This window comes from Chiloscyllium punctatum, chromosome 45 (genome assembly GCF_047496795.1).
Source record: "Chiloscyllium punctatum isolate Juve2018m chromosome 45, sChiPun1.3, whole genome shotgun sequence".
Classification (NCBI taxonomy): domain Eukaryota; kingdom Metazoa; phylum Chordata; class Chondrichthyes; order Orectolobiformes; family Hemiscylliidae; genus Chiloscyllium; species Chiloscyllium punctatum.
This window is the reverse complement of record NC_092783.1, coordinates 14,747,928-14,768,180: the sequence shown is the minus strand read 5'-3', so window position 1 is coordinate 14,768,180 and position 20,253 is coordinate 14,747,928. Positions and strand designations below refer to the sequence as shown.

Here is a 20,253-nt window from a genome sequence, read left to right as displayed (position 1 = left end):
GAGAGAGAGAGAAGTTCTTAGCTGAGCAAAGAGAGAGGTAAGAAAGGGAGAGACAAAAAGAGAATTTGACTTAGTCAAGTTGTGACTTAGTCAGCAAAGTCAAGTTAACAGGTTGAAGATTACTAGAGAAGGTAGTGATATGTGTGTGTGTGTATATATGTCAAAACTTTGCCACATTTTGATGAGAAAGATGTTGAAGCCTTTTTCATTTCATTTTAAAAATTGGCTAGGCAGATGGAGTGGTCTGAGGATTTATGGGTAATGCTAGTTCAGACTAAACTGGTTGGCAGAGCTAGTGAGGTATTTGCTGCACTGTCAGAAGAAGGGTCAAGAGACTATGAAAAGGTTAAACAGGCTATTTTAAGTGCTTATGATTTGGTGCCAGAAGCATATAGACAGCGGTTCAGAAACACAAAGAAGGAACTAGATCAGACTTACGCTGAGTTCAAAAGAATTAAACAGATATTTTGATTGATTGGGTGCGTGCTTTGAAAATAGATAGGACTTTTGAGGCTCTAAGACAGATTATTCTGCTGGTGGAGTTTAAAAACTCACTTCCAGAGATGGTAAGAATTCACATGGAAGAACAGAATGTTCAGGAAGTGAGAAGGGCAGCAGAATTAACAGATGAATATGCACTCTTTCTGATCTGTTACTTGAGAGTGTGCTAATTTGTGGGATAGATGGACAGAGATTTAGGGTTGCCCTATGTAAGAACAGGTTGGAGTACCAATTCAAGAGTGGGGAAGTAACAGTGGGAGTATTGACAGAATGTCAGTTCCAGGAATTCAGTTTGTTCTTGGGAATGATTTGGCAGGATCCAAGGTGGGAGTGACACCCCTTGTTGTGGAGAAGCCCAAGGAAGACCAAGAAACTGAGGAGTTAGAAATATCCTTGTATTTTCCCAGACTGTATAGCAACCAGATCCCACTATCATAAGTCACAGCATGAAGTGAAAAGTAAAGAGAAAAATGAAGGAGTTGTGGTTTAGTTAGTGGATATCCTGTTTAACGTAATGGTGCAGGAAAAACCTGAATAGGGTGAGGGTCAGACAGAAGTATTTAGTCCTGAAAGGCTAAGGGACTTGCAACAGTAAGACAAGACGATAAATGATATATGTGTGAATACGTACTCTGAAAAGGAGGCAGAGAATATTCCGGAGGGTTATTATCTGAAAGACAGAATCCTAAGATGGAAATGGAGACCACAGCAGGTTAGTGCAGAGGAGAAAGGGGCCGAAGTGCACCAGGTTGTGTTGCTGGTGGCATACAGACAGGTGGTGTTACGGGTAACACGTGAACTATCTGTACGAGGTCACCTAGGGGCACGAAAGACTCAGATTAAGGTACCAAAGCATTTTTATTGGCCTGGAAGGCACAACGATGTGGTTAACTTTTGCTGTACATGTCATACCTGTCTAATGGTAGGTAAGCCACAGGCAGTAATAAAATCAGCCCCTTTGTTGCCAATTCCGACATTTGAAGAACCTTTCACTTGGATTATAATTGATTGTGCAGGTTCCCTCCTGAGAACTGAAAGTGGGAATCAGTATTTGTTAACCATAATGGATGTGTCTACCAGATTCCTGGAGGCAACTCCATTATGGAGTATCAATGCAAAAAGGGTAGTAGAGGAATTAATAGATTTCTTCACGCGGTATAGGCTAATTTTAGTGCTATTTTACTGCTAGGCTGTTTAAGGAGATTATGGATAGCTTAGGTATACAGCACTTTAAACGCAGTGCGTATCATCCTGAATCCCAGGGAGCTTTAGAAAGGTGGCATCAAACTTTGAAGACCATGTTAAGAGCATACTGTCAGGATTACCCAAATGATTGCGATAAAGGTCTCCCATTTGTATTATTTGCCATTAGAGATGCCCCAAATGAATCTATTCAGTTCACTCCCATTCAGTTAATATTCAGTCAGGAAGTGAGAGGACCTTTGGTCCTGTCAATTTTTCTTTAATTAATTTCAAAGTCGGAGATCTCACACTTAAGATTATGTATCAGAGGTGAGGGAGAGATTAAACAAAGTAGGTGAGTTAGCTAAACAGCACCAAAAGAGGACACAGTATAGAATGAAGCAGATGGCAGATAAAAGCTTTGAGACTTGGATGTTTTCCCAAGGGGATGACATGTTCGTACTGTCACCAGTGATAGGAGATCCCTTCAAAGTCAGGTTTAGTGCTCTCTATCAAATTGAGAAAACGTTGAGTCAGATGAACTATTTAGTAAAGATGCCAGATAGGAAAAAAGTATCGAGTATGTCATATGAGCATGTCGAACCCATATTATATTAGACAAAAGGAACTGGAGAAACAGGTGTTGGTTACTGCCCCCGCAGAGTGAGGAATCAAGTCCAGATGATGTGGATTTTGAGGTGCCTCAAAATAGATTAAAAAATGAAGAAATCCTTGAGGAGTGGGATAGGTTCAAAAACTATCTGTCTCAGGAGCATAGAACACAGTTGAAACATTTGTTACTGCAGTATAAAGACGTATGTAAGAATCACATTGGGAGGACTAATGCTAATGTAGATGTAGGGAATATTGCTCTGATTAAAAGAAAACACCCCTATCGGCTTAATCCTTTCAAAGCCAGACAGGTCCAGCTGGAGGTGGAGGCCATGCTTGATGAGAACACCTTTGAACCAAGCCAGAGCGAGTGGTGTTTGCCGATCGTCTTAGTTCCCAAACCGGATGGAACTCAATGATTCTGCATGGATTATCGGAAGGTCAACACCATTACAAAATCGGACTTCTATCCAATTCCTAAATTGGACAACTGTACTGGGAAAATTGGACAAGCCAGTTACATCGCCAAGTTGGAATTAATGCATGGGTACTGGCAGATTCCTTTATCAGAGACGGTGAAAGAAATTTCTGCGGTTGTAACCCCAAATGGGCTTTATCAGCTTAAAGTGATGTCCTTTGAAATGAAGAACACGCCCATCACATTCCAAAGACTCATGAACAGAGTTGTGGCTGGGTTAACAAACTGTGCGGTCTAAGTCCTGGAAAGATCACATGGTACAGTTGGCAGAGCTCTTTGAACAACTATGAGAAGTAAAACTGATGATAAACTTAAAACAGAATTTGTGAAAGCAGAGGTGACGTTCTTGGGACATAACATCGGTCATGGGAGGTTGACCCCACAGAACGCAAAGACGAAGGCCATCGAGAAATTTCCATGAGCAACCTGGAAGAAAGAGGTGTTTTGATTTTTAGGGCTCAGCGGAATCTATCGGAAGTTTGTTCGAAACCTCAGCAGTGTAGTGGCACCGTTAACCAATTTGCTGAAGAAGAACACAAAGTTGCAGTGGACAGAACAATGCCAGGAGGCATTCGACCGTTTGATATCAATATTAACCACCAAACCAGTTTTAGCTACACCAAACTTTTCAAAACCTTTTAAAGTCACCATCAATGCTACAGACATTGGAATTGTACTCCTACAGGAAGTTGAGGATGGGATTGAACTGCCAGTTGGTTACTTTATGAAGAAGATGACCATTTACCAGAGGAAATACTCCACGATTGAAAAAGAGCTATTGAATTTGGTACTGACCTTACAACAATTTAATGTGTATGTCACAAGCAGTGTACCTGAGACGGTTGTGTACATTGACTACAATCTGCTTACATTCTTAGAACATTTTAGGGATAAGAATATGACAATGTTTCTTATGATACAGACTTTTAATTTAAAAATCATACATATTGCGGATCAGAAGAATGTAATCACAGATGTGCTATCGCGGATTTAACTGATGGAGTTTAGATAACATTAAATAAAGACAAATGTTAAACAGGAATATGGGAAGAGGTTACGGTGAACTTATATTAAAGTTTTCTATATGTTAGGGTAATTGTTTAAAAAATAGAAAAAAAAGAAGCCATCTTTTAATTATGATGATTCATTTTTTCTTAAAGGGGCAGGAGTTATGAAGATGCGGGTGTTCCTTTAAGAGCGTTAAAAGCAGCAGAACTACTGGACACAGCACCAAGTATTCTCAATAAGGCAGCAATGTAACACTGGGTCAAACAACTCAATTAGCTCATTGCCCGGAGACAAAAACAAATTTGAATTTGGCCAATCAGTTTAGACTATACCCTGAAAAATACCAAACTCCAATCCAGTCTGAATTTAATATACTGACAATCTTAAAAGCCAATGACACAATCCCATGCTTTGGGCGTATAAAACCAGGGAAAATTAAATAGTTGAGAGGAGAACTGACAAGCCCCAGCATGTAACAAACTGCTTGAAAAATAGCTTTCTTAAAAGGTACCTTTTCGATCAGTAATCTGTGACACAGAATCCCTAAAAAGATGAAAAGCTGACACAGGAAGATCCAAATAGAAGAACTGAAAGCTGCCTGGATTTGAGATAAGAAGTGTTGTGTTGTAATCTTAATTGGGATTTTTATCAGCCTAATATTGTAGAAGGGATGGTAAAAGATAAGTTAGAGTAAGGACTTGTACATAGTTGTTAGTTAGTTATTCTCTGTTATACTTTAAGAAATAAAGTTGTTAATTTTTACTCTCCATAGTTCTTGGCCACTTGAATTTTTATAGATTACTGCACGGGATAAACCTTTTCTGTTGCTGGTTTTAAATTAAGCAGGAGGGTTTACCCGTATCGTAACACTACTGATTGATCTAAAAGTTTTATGATATCCCATTTATATCCCAATTAAGACTAGAGCAGTCATACTTATTACGCCACTTTAACAGAGCCGTAATGTGTCACAGAGAAGCTATAAACTTATATATATATTCTCCTGTTTGAAGCAAACATACTTAGAGTTAACTCAATATCTTTGGATCAAGCAGTACCCCCATCCCCTTATTTTTAAGTGTTAAATATTTTTAACCATTTTATTAAACTTAATTACACTAAATGTATGAGTGTTCAACATTTTTCTTTGTTTGATTAACTGTGTAGGCTGTAATATGGAAGCTATGACCCACAAGCAAAGTGTAACCATTATGTGTTACAATTATTTGGCACAATAAGTTGACAGAGTGGAATGCTTTTTGGTTCCTGTCTGGCTGACCCAACACAGGATACAAAGTTCATGTCTGTCTTTCTAAATTGATTTCATGCCAAAGGCCTGTCCCTGTTTTATGATTCCACATTGAATAGCTTTGATAATTTCTTAAGGCAATTCATTCCAATCATTCATACATACAATGTAATTACACAGTAAACTAGATCATTCTACCTAATGTTTTCCTGATCTGTATCTAATCATGATAAATTTCCCAGTTTTGAAATTAGATTAGATTACTTACAGTGTGGAAACAGGCCCTTCGGCCTAACAAGTCCATACCGCCCCGCCGAAGCGTAACCCACCCATACCCCTACATCTACATCTACCCCTTTCCTAACACTACAGGCAATTTAGCATGGCCAGTTCACCTGACCTGCACATCTTTGGACTGTGGGAGGAAACCGGAGCACCCGGAGGAAACCCACGCAGACACGGGGAGAACGTGCAAACTCCACACAGTCAGTCGCCTGAGGTGGGAATTGAACCCGGGTCTCTGACGCTGTGAGGCAGTAGTGCTAACCACTGTGCCACCGTGCCGCCCACAATTGAATTAATTGAAATTTTATTGAAATTAAAGATCTTGAATACCTCAATAAAATCCTGTCTCAGTCACCTTTAACATATGTCCATGTATTTAGCCATCTGATGCTTTGCATTAACACTTTTGCTGGGCATTCTATTTCTGATTGTGTTTTTTAACTAGTGACATAATACAGCTTGATAACCCTGTTGCATTGTCCATTGAAAAATATTGTCCTAAAAATAGCAAGCTATTTCACTCCGACGCCATTAATTGGTTCAAAACAAAACACTGCAAATTAAAAGGACATTGACCCTGAAATGTTAACTTATTCTCCCTCTACTGTAGCTATAGATTTTCTATTGTCATTCAGATTTCCAGCATCTGAAGTAATTTGCTCTTGTCATTAGGCTAAGTTTAGTTCAATTATCACTGATTTATTGCATAACAACTTGTATTAATAAAAATACATTTAACACAGTAAATTAGCCCCAAGGCACTTCATGGAAATATTGGATAGTGAGCTTTGCAAGGCAATATTAGGACAGATGACCAAGCGCTTAGATGAAAATGTGGCTTTTAAAGAACATCTTGAAGTAAAGCAGAAAGATGGAGAAATGAAGGAAGATGATTCCATAATTTAAAGGCTCGGCAATGAGCATGAACTTTTGATAACTTGACCCCATTTCACACCCATCCCTGCTAGCACAAGAGTGTGGATACCAATGAGAATTTCTCAGCTGCTTTCCCTGAAGAACTCAGGTAAAATCAACACAGATAGCACAATTAACTTCAGACCTTGGGGCGCAGCAACAGTGTATTGCAATGTTAGATAGCCCCTTCTAAATAAAAGACCATGTCACTTATAAGAACATAACGAGAATGAATGACCAAACCACATATGATGTAATAAATGTATTGGTCTATTAAAGAAGTTATTGCTGCCTTATGTGCTTTTTAAGACTGTAATTGTTCTTTATTGATAGGAATTCTATTCTAATTGTTTATTTTTTAATTGTAAGAATAGCAGTTTGTCCTCCTTTTTACATATACTTTATCTTATTTAGCAATCAGCAAAATATAACAATGAACTGATTGAACTTTTTGTGAAAAGTTTGAAATTCATGAATTTGAGTCAGATTTGGGATGGAAATGAAATCCTTGCAGGAATCTCTTAGAGGTCTGTTCTCAATTTCAAGTATATTATTCCATAAAATGCATATTGTTTTATTCCTAAAGAAGAATCATTTAAAGGTAATGTCAGCTGATATCTACAAGATGGATAACTTCACCATATTATGAAAGAATTGAGAAGCACAAAGGTAGGCAGTCAATATTTTATTGTAAAACACAGTGTCAATGACAACTAACATATTTTGGATATCTAATATAATCCAACATTGGCAGCTGTAATGTCTGCTACATGATTCATGTTCACTATGTGAAATAATATGTTACTAACAAATTCTAAACCTACATGAACATAAACTTTACAGTTTGTGAGGCAGATCTATATTGAATTAATAGTGCATCAGCATACCCGAACCTTCTGTCCTAAGGTACAGGAACTACTTGCAATGAACTGAAATTGGAGACAACAATCTTAGGTTACATTGTGAGAGATGTTAAAGAAAATCCTTTCAGTTCAGTCCAAATGAAATACAATAAATGAGTTCTGCTTCTTCCTAGATGTCCCACAGCATCCCGTTGGGCTACTGAAGTGATTGGCATACAGCACCCATATTCTATAATAAAGAAAAGTATATAATTACTGTTTAAATAGCAGTGAATGCAGAGCATTGGAAACTTCTGCAAGCTGATTATTGGGCTTTTATTTTGAAGCAAATGTATTTTCCTTAAATGAACACTTTATTCATTGATTATAGTAGCACAGTAATTCAAAAGACTTGGACTGGTGATCTGAAGATATATTTGAATCCTATCTTGGCAGTTGAGGGCATTTAGATTAATTTCATTTAATAAATCTGGAATAAAAAAACCACCGTAATGTTGTAAAGCTCCATCTTATTCACAAATGTCCTTTAGCTAAGAAAATCTGCAGTTTTACATGATTTATATTTGGCTCCAAACTCACAGTTTGGTTGTCTCTTATCAGCTCCCTGAACAAACCCAGCAAACTGATCAGTAATGTTCACATTCCATGAATAAATAACTATAATAAGTAGCAATCTATTTAAGGCATATTTCACATATGATGATGGTCAATGTGGTATTCCTTTGCCCATCTATTTTATTTAAAATAATTTAAATACACATAATTTGAACTGTCCACAAATCACTTTAGTTGCAATCCCAACAGATTTTATTTATTGGAGCTTCTTTTTCACTGCAGTTACATTTCGGATATTAGAATTTTTAAAAGCAGCTTGCATTCCTAAAATTGCTTTCTGAATGTTAGGAAATACTTTACAACCAGTAAGGAACTTTCAAAGTGTGTTTACCATTGTAATGTAGAGTAATGCAACAGACAATTTGCACACAGTGAAATGAACAGCATGAACAGCAGCATGGAGATTTCTTTTAGTCACATTTGGTTGAGGAATAGATGTTGGCTGGGACACCAAGTGAACCATCCTACTATTCTGTGAAAAATACGATGAGTTATTTTGCATTCATCAGAGAGAAGGGCAGGCCTTTGATTCAACATCACACCTGAAAGTCAGCTTTTGACCATACAGCAATTCTCTGAGTACTGTATTGATTGAGCAGCAGAGATTGACTTTAGAGGGTAGTTTGAACGTTCAGCCTCCTAATTCATTAAGAAAGATTGCCACTGTTGAGCTAAGACTGCAACAAAGGATGCATCTGCTCGGACGGCTTGCAGGGTTACATGGTTGCCGCACTGCTTTGCAACTGCTGGTTATTTCAGGGTGCACCTATCATAAGCACACAAGCTTCAAGTTGTTACACATTTGCACAGAAACCCATATATAGAGTAGATGAAAAGATCATTATTACTGCCAGCTGCAGCCAACTCATCGCTATCCCATAGTTGGAAAAGTTTCCATCCTTATTGGAGTCCTGACTGGATTACCCTGTCTTTGGTGTACCCTCCCCTAACCAGGCTAAACTATAAATATCTAAAAAGACAGCTGAAATTATACAAAGATATGTGAGAGGCTCACATGACATGTAACAATGCAACAAAGGGTAGGGCTCTGTGGAATAGGAGAGTTAAACTCTAAAACTACATTTGGGTGTTTCCCAGTATGACCAAAATAACAAAAGTGACAATCCTACTTAGTGCTGGGAGCTTGATTGTAGCCTGTACCAAATAAATTAATTTCTATCATCTGAAAAAGTATAGAAATATGTTCCCTGTTATTATTTATGACTAGATTGGAGACAATTGAGAGCAGGTTTACTAGACTGATACCTGGAATGGGAGAAAGTGAGGACTGCAGGTGCTGGAGATCAGAGCTTAAAAATGTGTTGCTGGAAAAGTACAGCAGGTCAGGCAGCATCAAAGGAACAGGAGAATCAACGTTTCGGGCATAAGCCCTTCTTCAGGAATGAGGAGGATGTGCCAAGCAGGCTAAGATAAAAGGTAAGGAGGAGGGACTTGGGGGAGGGGCGTTGGGAATACAATAGGTGGATACCTATCTGCATACCTTGACACGGTCCTGTCCCCCTTAGTCCAAGAACTCCCCACCTACGTTCAGGCCACCACCCACGCCCTCCACCTCCTCCATGATTTTCACTTCCCTGGCCCCCAATGCCTTATCTTCACCATGGACATCCAGTCCCTGTACACCTCCATCCCCCAACACAAAGGACTCAAAGCCCTCCGCTTCTTCCTTTCCCACCGAACCAACCAGTACCCTTCCACTGACACCCTCCTTCGACTGACTGAACTGGTCCTCACCCTGAACAACTTCTCTTTCCAATCCTCCCACTTCCTCCAAACCAAAGGAGTAGCCATGGGCACCTGCGTGGGCCCCAGCTATGCCTGCCTCTTCGTAGGATATGTGGAACAGTCCATCTTCCGCAGCTACACTGGCACCACCCCCCACCTTTTCCTCCGCTACATCGATAACTGTATCAGCGCTACCTCGTGCTCCCACAAGGAGGTTGAACAGTTCATCCACTTTACTAACACATTCCACCCCGACCTCAAATTTACCTGGACCGTCTCAGACTCCTCCCTCCCCTTCCTAGACCTCTCCATTTCTATCTCGGACGACCGCCTCAACACGGACGTTTACTATAAACCGACTGACTCCCACAGCTACCTAGATTACACCTCCTCCCACCCTGCCCCCTGTAAAAACGCCATCCCATATTCCCAATTCCTTCTACTTTGCCGCAACCCAGATGGCCACCTCCTTCAAAGACCGCAATTTCCCCTTAGACGTGATTGACAATGCTCTCCACCGCATCTCCTCCACTTCCTGCTCCTTCGCCCTTGAACCCCGCCCCTCCAATTGCCACCAGGACAGAACCCCACTGGTCCTTACCTACCACCCCACCAACCTCCAGATATATCGTATCATCCTTTGTCATTTCCGCCACCTCCAAATGGACCCCACCACCAAGGATATATTTCCCTCCCCTCACCTATCAGTGTTCTGGAAAGACCACTCCCTCCGCGACTACCTCGTCAGATCCACACCCCCCACCAACCCAACCTCCACTCCCGGCACCTTCCCCTGCAACCGCAAGAAATGCAAAACTTGCGCCCACACCTCCCCCCTCACTTCCCTCAAAGGCCCCAAGGGATCCTTCCATATCCGCCACAAATTCACCTGCACCTCCACACACATCATTTACTGCATCCGCTGCACCCGATGTGCCTCCTATACATTGGGGAGACAGGCCGCCTACTTGCAGAACAGAGAACACCTCTGGGACACCCGGACCAACCAACCCAACCGCCCTGTGGCTGAACACTTTAACTCCCCCTCCCACTCTGCCAAGGACATGCAGGTCCTTGGCCTCCTCCATCACCAGACCATGGCAACACGACACCTGGAGGAAGCGCGCCTCATCTGCCACCTAGGAACCCTCCAACCACAAGGGATGAATGCAGATTTCTCCAGCTTTCTCATTTCCCCTCCCCCCACCTTTTCTCAGTCCCAACCCTCAGACTCAGCACCACCTTCTTGACCTACAATCTTCTTCCCGACCTCTCTGCCCTCACCTCCTCTCCAGCTTATCACCCTCACCTTAACCTCCTTCCACCTATCGTATTCCCAACACCCCTCCCCCAAGTCCCCCCTCCCTACCTTTTATCTTAGCCTGCTTGGCACATCCTCCTCATTCCTGAAGAAGGGCTTATGCCCAAAATGTTGATTCTCCTGCTCCTTTGATGCTGCCTGACCTGCTGTGCTTTTCCAGCAACACATTTTTATGCTCTAATACCTGGAATGAATGAGTTGACTTATGAGGATAGGTTGGACAAGCTGGGCTTATTTCTGCTGGAGTTTAGAGGGGTCACTCGTTTGAAATGTATAAGATCCTGAATGATCTTGATAAGTGGAATGTGGAAAGGATGTTTCCTCTTGCCGGTTGGTCCAAGTCTAGGGGCACTGTTTTAAATTAGATGTTGCCCTTCAGGACAGAGATAAGGAGATTTTCTTTCCTCTCAGTTGTATGACTCTGGAACACTGCCTCAGAAGGTGGCAGAGACCGTGCCATTAAATCTTTTTGAGACAGAGGTAGAGAGATCCTGGTTAGACAAGGGAATTAAAGATTACCAAGAATAGGTGGGAATGTGGTATTTGAAATATAAGCTGATCAGCTATGATCTATTGAATAATGGATGATGTTCCAGGGACCAAATTCAAGGGCCTACATTTGTTCCTATTATGTATGTTCCTAATTTATTTAACCTATGGAAATGGAAATAAAAAGTTCACCAGCTACAGGACTATTCAAATTATGAACCAGTTTCAAAGGACAATCTGTGGTTTTCAAGCCAACTGCGCTCAGATCTTCCATTCAATAGTATATGTCTATCCAGAGTAAATATACACTCCCCATTTAGTAACATCTTTGGAAATGATCTGCACTGGACAAGCACAACAGTTCTAAAGATATTCCAACAGATTGGTACTTCTAGCAGAAAAAGGTGCTGAGGTGGAATCACATTGGACTCAAAACATTAATGCTGTTTCTCTTTCTATAGATGCTGCTCTTCTAGAATTCTCTGTGTTTGTTTCAGATTTACAGCATCCACTGTATCTTGCCTTTGATTAAGCTGATGAACAGGTTTTACTATCTTTAACCTTACTCAATTGTAATTATTAGCAAGTCAGGTTTTAATGAATCCTCACTTACCAGAACTGCAAATTATCTTGTGTTGGTAAAAGAATTTCACACAAAATGCTGAACCCTCCTTTTCTTTACAGGTCGAACTGGGTCCACTGTTGATTTCCAGCATATTAGATTAGATTACTTACAGTGTGGAAACAGGCCCTTCAGCCCAACAAGTCCACACCGCCCCACCTACATCTACCCCTTACCTAACACTACGGGCAATTTAGCATGGCCAATCCACCTGACCTGCATATCTTTGGACTGTGGGAGGAAACCGGAGCACCCGGAGGAAACCCACGCAGACACGGGGAGAATGTGCAAACTCCACACAGTCAGTCGCCTGAGGCAGGAATTGAACCCGGGTCTCTGGCGCTGTGAGGCAGCAGTGCTAACCACTGTGCCACTGTGCCGCCCGTGATATTGTTGTATCACATTAAAGTACCACAGAAAACAAGCTTCTATTTTCTATCAACTTCAGGCCCAGAACTTAGGAAAAAGATCTCCTCAATCTTGTTCTGCCTTTCACAAAATTCATTCCCCTTTGAATAATACAAGCCTATTAATCTCACTTTAACATTTATAATTTATCTCTTGTCAATTGCATTTTGCAGAAGAGAGAACACCCGACTTTTACCATCCTTTGGTGTAGAACTGCTTTCTCACTTCACTCCCAAATGGCATATTCACTCTACCCTTTAGACCATTTCCCATCCCTAGATAGAGAGAAACCATTTGTTGCCCTTAATTCCTTGAAAATTTTGATCACATCATCCATTAACCTCTAAATTCCAGAACATGTAACATTAGTTTAATATCCCACCACCATTTAACCACTGGAGTCTGCTTATGATTCTGGTTAATGCATACTGCACTCTCTCCAAAGCCGATATGTTTCTTCTAAGGTATGGTATCCTGAATTGTCCATAGTATTCCCAAGTGACCAGGGCTTTTTATAGTTGGCTTTTTTTCCCTCTGCCTACCACATCCCCCCACCCTGATCCATTTCTTGCTTTTATTCTATTCTGTCAGACATAATGGCTAGTACTCCATTAGCCTATGACTATTTCCTATATCTCTCCATCACAATCTGTGCTCATGGGCAACTAAGTCTTGTAGGGTCTCCATTGTTTCAAGATTTTCACCATTTGAACAATAAGTTATCCATGTAAGTTCCATAGTGGGTGACCTTGTCTTTCTCTATAATGATATTCATTCACTAGAGATTTGCAATTCACTTAATTTGTCAATATCTCTTTCTTTCATCAACACTGCTTATGATCTTCATATGATTTGATAAACTTGAATGCATGGCTTTCTCTATCATCATCTAAGTTGTTAAAAATATGATGAATAATTGAGGTTCCACACAGATCCTTCTGAATAACATTAGTTATATTCTGCCAAGTAGAGTATCTACCTATTATTCAAACTGTGTCCTGATACTCAGCCACACATCCTAACCAGCTCAATAATTTGATTTTATTTTCATAATATTCAACTTCATTTAACAGTCTAATATGGTGGTGGAGGGTTGTTTTTCAGACTGGAGGCCTGTGACCAGTGGGGTGCCACAAGGATCGGTGCTGGGCCCTCTACTTTTTGTCATTTACATAAATGATTTGGATGCGAGCATAAGAGGTACAGTTAGTAAGTTTGGAGATGACACCAAAATTGGAGGTGTCGTGAACAGCGAAGACGGTTACCTCAGATTACAACAGGATCTTGACCAGATGGGCTAATGGGCTGAGAAGTGGCAGATGAAGTTTAATTCAGATAAATGCGAGGTGCTGCATTTTGGGAAAGCAAATCTTAGCAGGACTTATATACTTAATGGTAAGGTCCTAGGGAGTGTTGCTAAACAAAGAGACCTTGGAGTGCAGGTTCATAGATCCTTGAAAGTGGAGTCGCCGCAGGTAGATAGGATAGTGAAGAAGGTGTTTGGTATGCTTTCCTTTATTGGTCAAGAGTATTGAGTACAGGAGTTGGGAGGCCATGCTGCGGCCATACAGGACATTGATTAGGCCACTGTTGGAATGTTGCGTACAATTCTGGTCTCCTTCCTATTGGAAAAATGTTGTGAAACTTGAAAGGGTTCAGAAAAGATTTACAAGGATGTTGCCAAGGTTGGAGGATTTGAGCTATTGGGAGAGGCTGCACAGGCTGGGGCTGTTTTCCCTGGAGCTTCGGAGGCTGAAGGGTGACCTTATAGAGGTTTACAAAATTATAAGGGGCATGGAAAGGGTAAATAGGCAAAGTCTTTTCCCTGGGGTCAGGGAGTCCAGAACCAGAGGGCATAAGTTTAGGGTGAGAGAGGAAAGATATAAAAGAGACCTAAGGGGTAACTTTTTCACACAGAGGGTGGTACATGTATGGAATGAGCTGCCATAGGAAGTGGTGGAGGCTGGTAAAATTGCAACATTTAAGAGGAAGGTGGATGGGCATATGAATAGGAAGGGTTTGGAGGGATATGGGCCGGGTGCTGGCAGGTGGAACTAGATTGGGTTGGGATAACTCATCAGCATGGACGTGTTGGACCGAAGGGCCTGTTTCCGTCCTGCACATCTCTATGACTCTGTGACTCTATGAAGGACATTATCAGTATGTGTTGTCAGATTAAATAAATAGCATGAATATCCTATCCACTATTTTAGTCACCTCTTCAAAAACATTCAATTAAGTTCATTAGGCACATTCTCCCCTTTATAAAACCCACAGGTTTTCTCTGATCTGCAGATACTTTTAAAAATGTCCATTCATCCCATCCCTAATGATAGCTCCTAGTCATGCCCCTGATGTTGTTCGGCTTACTTTGCCAGGCCTAAGCCCAATATAAATGAGATTGAGACAGGGCAGGTAAAGTTGCTGTGAATCTGGTTGCATCGGTCAGAGGATTTGACCCATAAGAGCAACAAAACAAATTAGCCAATGTTTGCTGCCGGGTTTGTGGTTATAGAGAGGACTGGATCAGTTGTTAATTTATTTAATTTATTACAGTGCTAATCATATTATTCCACTGTTTTGAAGTGTAAAAGGAAGTGGGAACATTTGGAAACACTAAATATATTGAGTGGAAAATAAGATGTGATTTCACTGAGATACATTAAATATTCAATGTCAAATCCAACTTGTTCCCTTCAAATATGACAGGAAAATGTGCGAGATGACTTAAACTTAAGTAAGTGAAAAAATAATGTAAACCAGCAGTGGGAAAAAAACCTCACCACTCAAGCGTGTGGGATAGTCAAAGTACATTTGAACACTGTGTCATTATGAAGTCAATATTACAGCATCAGATGGATGAATTCCAGAGAGCAGAATAACCTTTCCCTACCCTGATCTTTATTTTTTATTCAATTGAAGACATCATTTTACAGGTTTTCAAAGCTTTCTCAGTATGGAAGGAAGTGCTTGAAATGCAAAAAACTGTCACTGTGTTATGCTTCCATTCAAACTGTCAATAATTGCCAACTGTAAATTGCAGCACCAAATTATTTATAATTAAACAATTTTCACAGCAGTCCAATTGGTTGCAAATAAAATATTGGTTTCCTTTTCCATAAGATACATTTAACTATAATAACTTCGAGCAGAGTGTATTCTTCCAGTTCCCTCCAAAACATGTACTCAGCTTTGCTCTTACTGATTTGGCAAACAAGCTGAAATGTCAATTGGCTGCTTTTGTTATAGTTATGAACACTTCTGAGTGCTGTTAGAAATTTCTAATAGCGCCTGCACAACATGCAGTGTAACCAAGGACTTACAGCGTGGCAGCAAAACAATCACAGTTATGTTCACGCATTTAATATTCTACAATGTACTTCATAAGAACATGAGAACTTGGAGCAGGAGTAGGCCGTCCGGCCCATCGAGCCCGCTCTGCCAATCAATAAGATCATGGCTGATCTTTTCATGGACTCAGCTCCACTTACCCATGTTTTCACCATATCCCTTAATTCCTTTATTGGTCTAAAGAAATAGACCTGAGCTTTAAAAATGTATACTGAAATAGCTTCAACTACTTCACTGGGCAAAGAGTTCCATAGATTAACAACACTCTGGGTGAAGAAGTTCTTTCTCAATTCGGTCCTAAATCTGCTCCCTCTAACCTTGAGGCTATGCCCTCTTGTCCTCGCTTCACCCACCAGTGGGAACATTTTCTCCACTTCTACCCTATCTATTCCCTTCCTAATTTTATAGTTCTACAATATCTCCCCTAATTTTTCTGAATTCCAATGACTATAATCCCAGCCTACTCAATTTCTCCTCATAATTCAACCCCCTCAACTCCAAAATCAACCAAAATCAATCCTTTGCACTCCCTCTAGTGCCAGTACACCCTTTCTCAAGGAAGGAGACCAAAACTACACGCAGTACTCCAGGTATGGCCTCACCAGCGCCCTGTACAACTGCAAAATAACGTCCCTGCTTTTAAACTCCATCCCTTTCGCAATGAAGGACAAAGTTCCATTTGCTTTCTTAATTATTTGTTGTACCTGCAGACCAACCTTCTGTGATTCATGCACAAGGGCACCAGACCCCTCTGCATAGCAGCATGCTGCAACTATTTACCATTCAAGTAATAATCCTTTTTACTATTACTCTTACCAAAATTCATGAATTCACATTTATTAACATTGTATTCCGAAGTAATGCCTTTAATTCATAACCAGAAGCTGCTCTCACTCCGAACAGGAATAAACCTGAAAGCAAGAACATCCCACACTGGCTTTGTACAATTCAAATCATTCTCAAGTCTAGTCAGAAAAATCAATAATTGTATGACTGCTATTTTTTAACACAGTGTAGCAGGTTAAACATTAACAAAACAAAATGTCAATGTACACTAGGCCCCATTTTCACCAGGACAGAGAGAGAGCATCTCTGAGGACTGAAGGGTTCTTGTTTATTTCCAGTTGTTCACACTGACATGGCCACCTGCTTTCAATGAAATCAGATCATGCATTCCCTAATGTTTGGAATGTGATTGTGGTGATTAGACCAGTAGATTAGTGGATTTCTTTTGGATAGACAAGGTACCCCTTTGGAAAAGTAACAGGCCTCTGCAGAAATGATCACGGGATAAGTCGTACCTAAGTTCTGTGGAAAATGTCAAGGACTGTCAATAAGTGTCCAGAAAGGTCAACTGTATATTGATGCATTAGAGTGCTTTTCAAATGTAGGGTTGTCTGCAATTTAACAATTTAACTAGCAGAATGATATTTTCTCCTACATGCATAAGTACTTTTGGATATTTTTAAAAATTATTCGTGGGATGAGGGCATCACTGGCTAGGCCAGCATTTCTTGTCCTTCACTAATTGCTTCTGGGAATTTTGTGATGGGCTGCCAATTTGAAACTGCTGCAGAACTTGGGTTGTAGAAACACTCACAGTGTGTTAGGGACAGACATCATGAGACCAGGTGCTGTTCCTGGTCCATATCCCCAGCCTCTGACCTAAACACCCCACAACCCAGTCCCAAGCACAGTAACTATCCCTGAGCTTCGGATTTCAGTAGCCTCGGATCCCATGCATCTACTGTCCTTGTCCTTCTAGCTGGTAGAGATCAAGGGTTTGAAGGTACAGTATAAGGAGCCTTAATGAGTTGTCACTGTGTGTTTTGTAAACATTGCTCCACCACATGGTGATGGTAAAGGAAATGAATGTTGAAGATGCTGGATAGGGTACCTGTCAAGCTGGTGGCTTTGGCCTGAATGATGTTGAGCTTCTTGATAGTTGTTAGCGGTTCACTCATTCTAGATACTCAATGATTTGGTATAGTAGGTGAAGGAGAATGGAGTAGTTAGTGGAAGTAGGAAGTAAGTTGACATAACGGGTATGAAGGTCTTGGGCCTGCTACAGTGCTCCAGTGAGGTTCAATGCAAGTTGGAAGAATATGATTTGTTTCCACGCTAATGGACAAAGTACTGCAGTGGTTTACTGTTGCCTGTTTAGCTAACCAGAAAGAACCCTCACTCTTATCGTCTGCCATATTGAGAGGACTTACAGGCCTAATAATCAATTTGCTTGGCCATGTCATGAACAAATCCTCTTGGCCAACAAGTACTGGACTGGGACTTGAACCCAGAGCTTCTGGTTCAGAGCTAGGAATGCTACCATTGTATCACAAGACCAGTACTTGCTGCTATCATAGCCTATTAATTAACTATTTATTTTGACAAACTACAAACAAGGCCACATTAGAGTAATTGAGAGGAAAAATCACATATACGTACAACACTGTTGATCTCACAGTAAAAATGATGGAAGATGTGTTCCTTTGTACTAGTTGTCCACGAGCCATATTGCAAATACTCACTGCCCTATTGTTTTACTGTCCAAAGTTTGCACAAGAAAGGTGGTAAAGCACGAGTTTTGATTTTCCAAAATTCCCTGGATTGTGGAAAGGCCTCTGTGATTGGTAGCTAGCAACTTTATTCTGGATTAGTGGTGCTGGAAAAGCACAGCAGTTCAGGCAGCATCTGAGGAGCAGTAAAATCGTTTCAGGTAAAAGCCATTCGTTAGCTAGCAACTTTAACACCATGATTCAAGAAATGAGGAGGAACAGAAACAGGGAACCCCAGATCAGTTAGCATGACACCAAGTGTCTAGAAAAGACTGGAGTCTGATATTAAGGTGGTTTTAATCAACTTATAAATCAAGGTATCATCAGACGTTGTCAATAATGTTTTACAAAGGGAAATCATATTTGAAGAATTTATTTGAGTTTTTAAGATCTAACCAGTAGGGTAGATAAAGGCAAGTCAATAACTATGGTATACTTGGATATCAAAAGGCTTTCAATGAGGTGCCTTATACAAAGATATTAAGCAAGGTAAGGGCTCATGACATTGGGAGTAAAACATTAGCATCAATTGAGACTTAGTTAGCAGGCGAGAAGCAGAGAGTAGGGATAAATGAGAACATTTCAAACTGGCAGGGCAGAATTACCTCAAGGATCTGAGCTTACAATCTATGTTAATGACTTGGATGGAGAGACCAAACGTTCCTGATGATGTAATGCCAGGTAGTAATTTGAGGATTACACAAATAGACGTGACTACCTGGTCAGGTCCACACCCCCCTACGACCCACCCTCCCATTCTGGCACTTTCCCCTGCCACCGCAGGAACTGTAAAACCTGTGCCCACATCTCCTCCCTCACCTCTATCCAAGGCCCTAAAGGAGCCTTCCACATCCATCAAAGTTTTACCTGCACATCCACTAATATCATTTATTGTATCCGTTGCTCCCGATGTGGTCTCCTCTACATTGGGGAGACTGGTCACCTCCTAGCAGAGCGCTTTAGGGAACATCTCCAAGACACCCGTACCAATCAACCTCACCGCCCCGTAGCCCAACATTTCAACTCCCCCTCCCACTCTGCCAAGGACATGGAGGTCCTGGGCCTCCTTCACCGCCGCTCCCTCACCACCAGACGCCTGGAGGAAGAACGTCTCATCTTCCACCTTGGAACACTTCAACCCCAGGGCATCAATGTGGACTTCAACAGCTTCCTCATTTCCCCTTCCCCCACCTCATCCTAGTTTCAAACTTCCAGCTCAGCACTGTCTCCTTGACTTGTCCGGACTTGTCCTACCTGCCTATCTCCTTTTCCACCTATCCACTCCGCCCTCTCCTCCTTGACCTATCACCTTCATCTCCTCCCCCACTCACCCATTGTACTCTATGCTACTCTCTCCCCACCCCCACCCTCCTCTAGCTTATCTCTCCACCCTTCAGGCTCACTGCCTTTATTCCTGATGAAGGGCTTTTGCCCGAAACGTCGATTTCGCTGCTCGTTGGATGCTGCCTGAACTGCTGTGCTCTTCCAACAGCACTAATCCAGTATTTGCTTTCCAGCATCTGCAGTCATTGTTTTTACCTACAAAGAGATAAAGGCTAGTTATATGAATTGGCAACAATGTAACTGATGTTTATCATGTAGGGAAAATTCAATGCTGAAAATTGGCTTGCAGAAACATTAAACAATTAAGGAGGAGGATAAATGTGGCACAGTGGTCCAGTGGTTAGCACTGCAGCCTCACAACACCAGGGACCTGGGTTCAATTCCAGCCTTGGGTGACTGTCTGTGTGGAGTTTGCACATTCTCCCTGTGTCTGCGTGGGTTTCCTCCCACAGTCCAAAGATATGGAGGTCAGGTGAATTGGCCATGCTAAATTACCCGTAGTGTTAGGTGCATTAGTCAGAGGGAAATGGGTCTGGGTGGGTTACTCTCTGGAAGGCCAGTGTGGACTTGTTGGGCTGAATGGTCTGTTTCCACACTGTTGGGAATCTAATCTAATCATTACATATTGGTCTTTAGAGTAAGGGAGTACAAAAAGGAGAACGGTTGTGAATTTGTGAAGGACTTTGCTAAGCTCATCCCTGAAGTACAA

General features: G+C 41.2%; 2 protein-coding genes across 2 annotated transcripts in view; one reads left to right on the top strand and one right to left on the bottom strand.

The window, feature by feature from the left end:
- The window catches only part of LOC140467181 (ADP-ribose glycohydrolase OARD1-like), a 111,977-nt gene extending 106,741 nt beyond the window's left edge, over positions 1-5,236 (top strand). Inside the window, exon 6 of the mRNA XM_072563349.1 lies at positions 3,934-5,236. Within this exon, the coding sequence (XP_072419450.1) occupies positions 3,934-4,033 (100 nt within the window). The 3' untranslated portion in view covers positions 4,034-5,236. The remainder of the gene's footprint in view (positions 1-3,933) is intronic.
- Positions 5,237-6,902: 1,666 nt separating this feature from the next.
- Positions 6,903-20,253, bottom strand: part of apobec2a (apolipoprotein B mRNA editing enzyme, catalytic polypeptide-like 2a) — a 28,177-nt gene continuing 14,826 nt past the window's right edge. The window contains exon 3 of the mRNA XM_072563344.1: positions 6,903-7,322. The gene's annotated coding sequence lies outside the window, so the exon portion shown is untranslated. The remainder of the gene's footprint in view (positions 7,323-20,253) is intronic.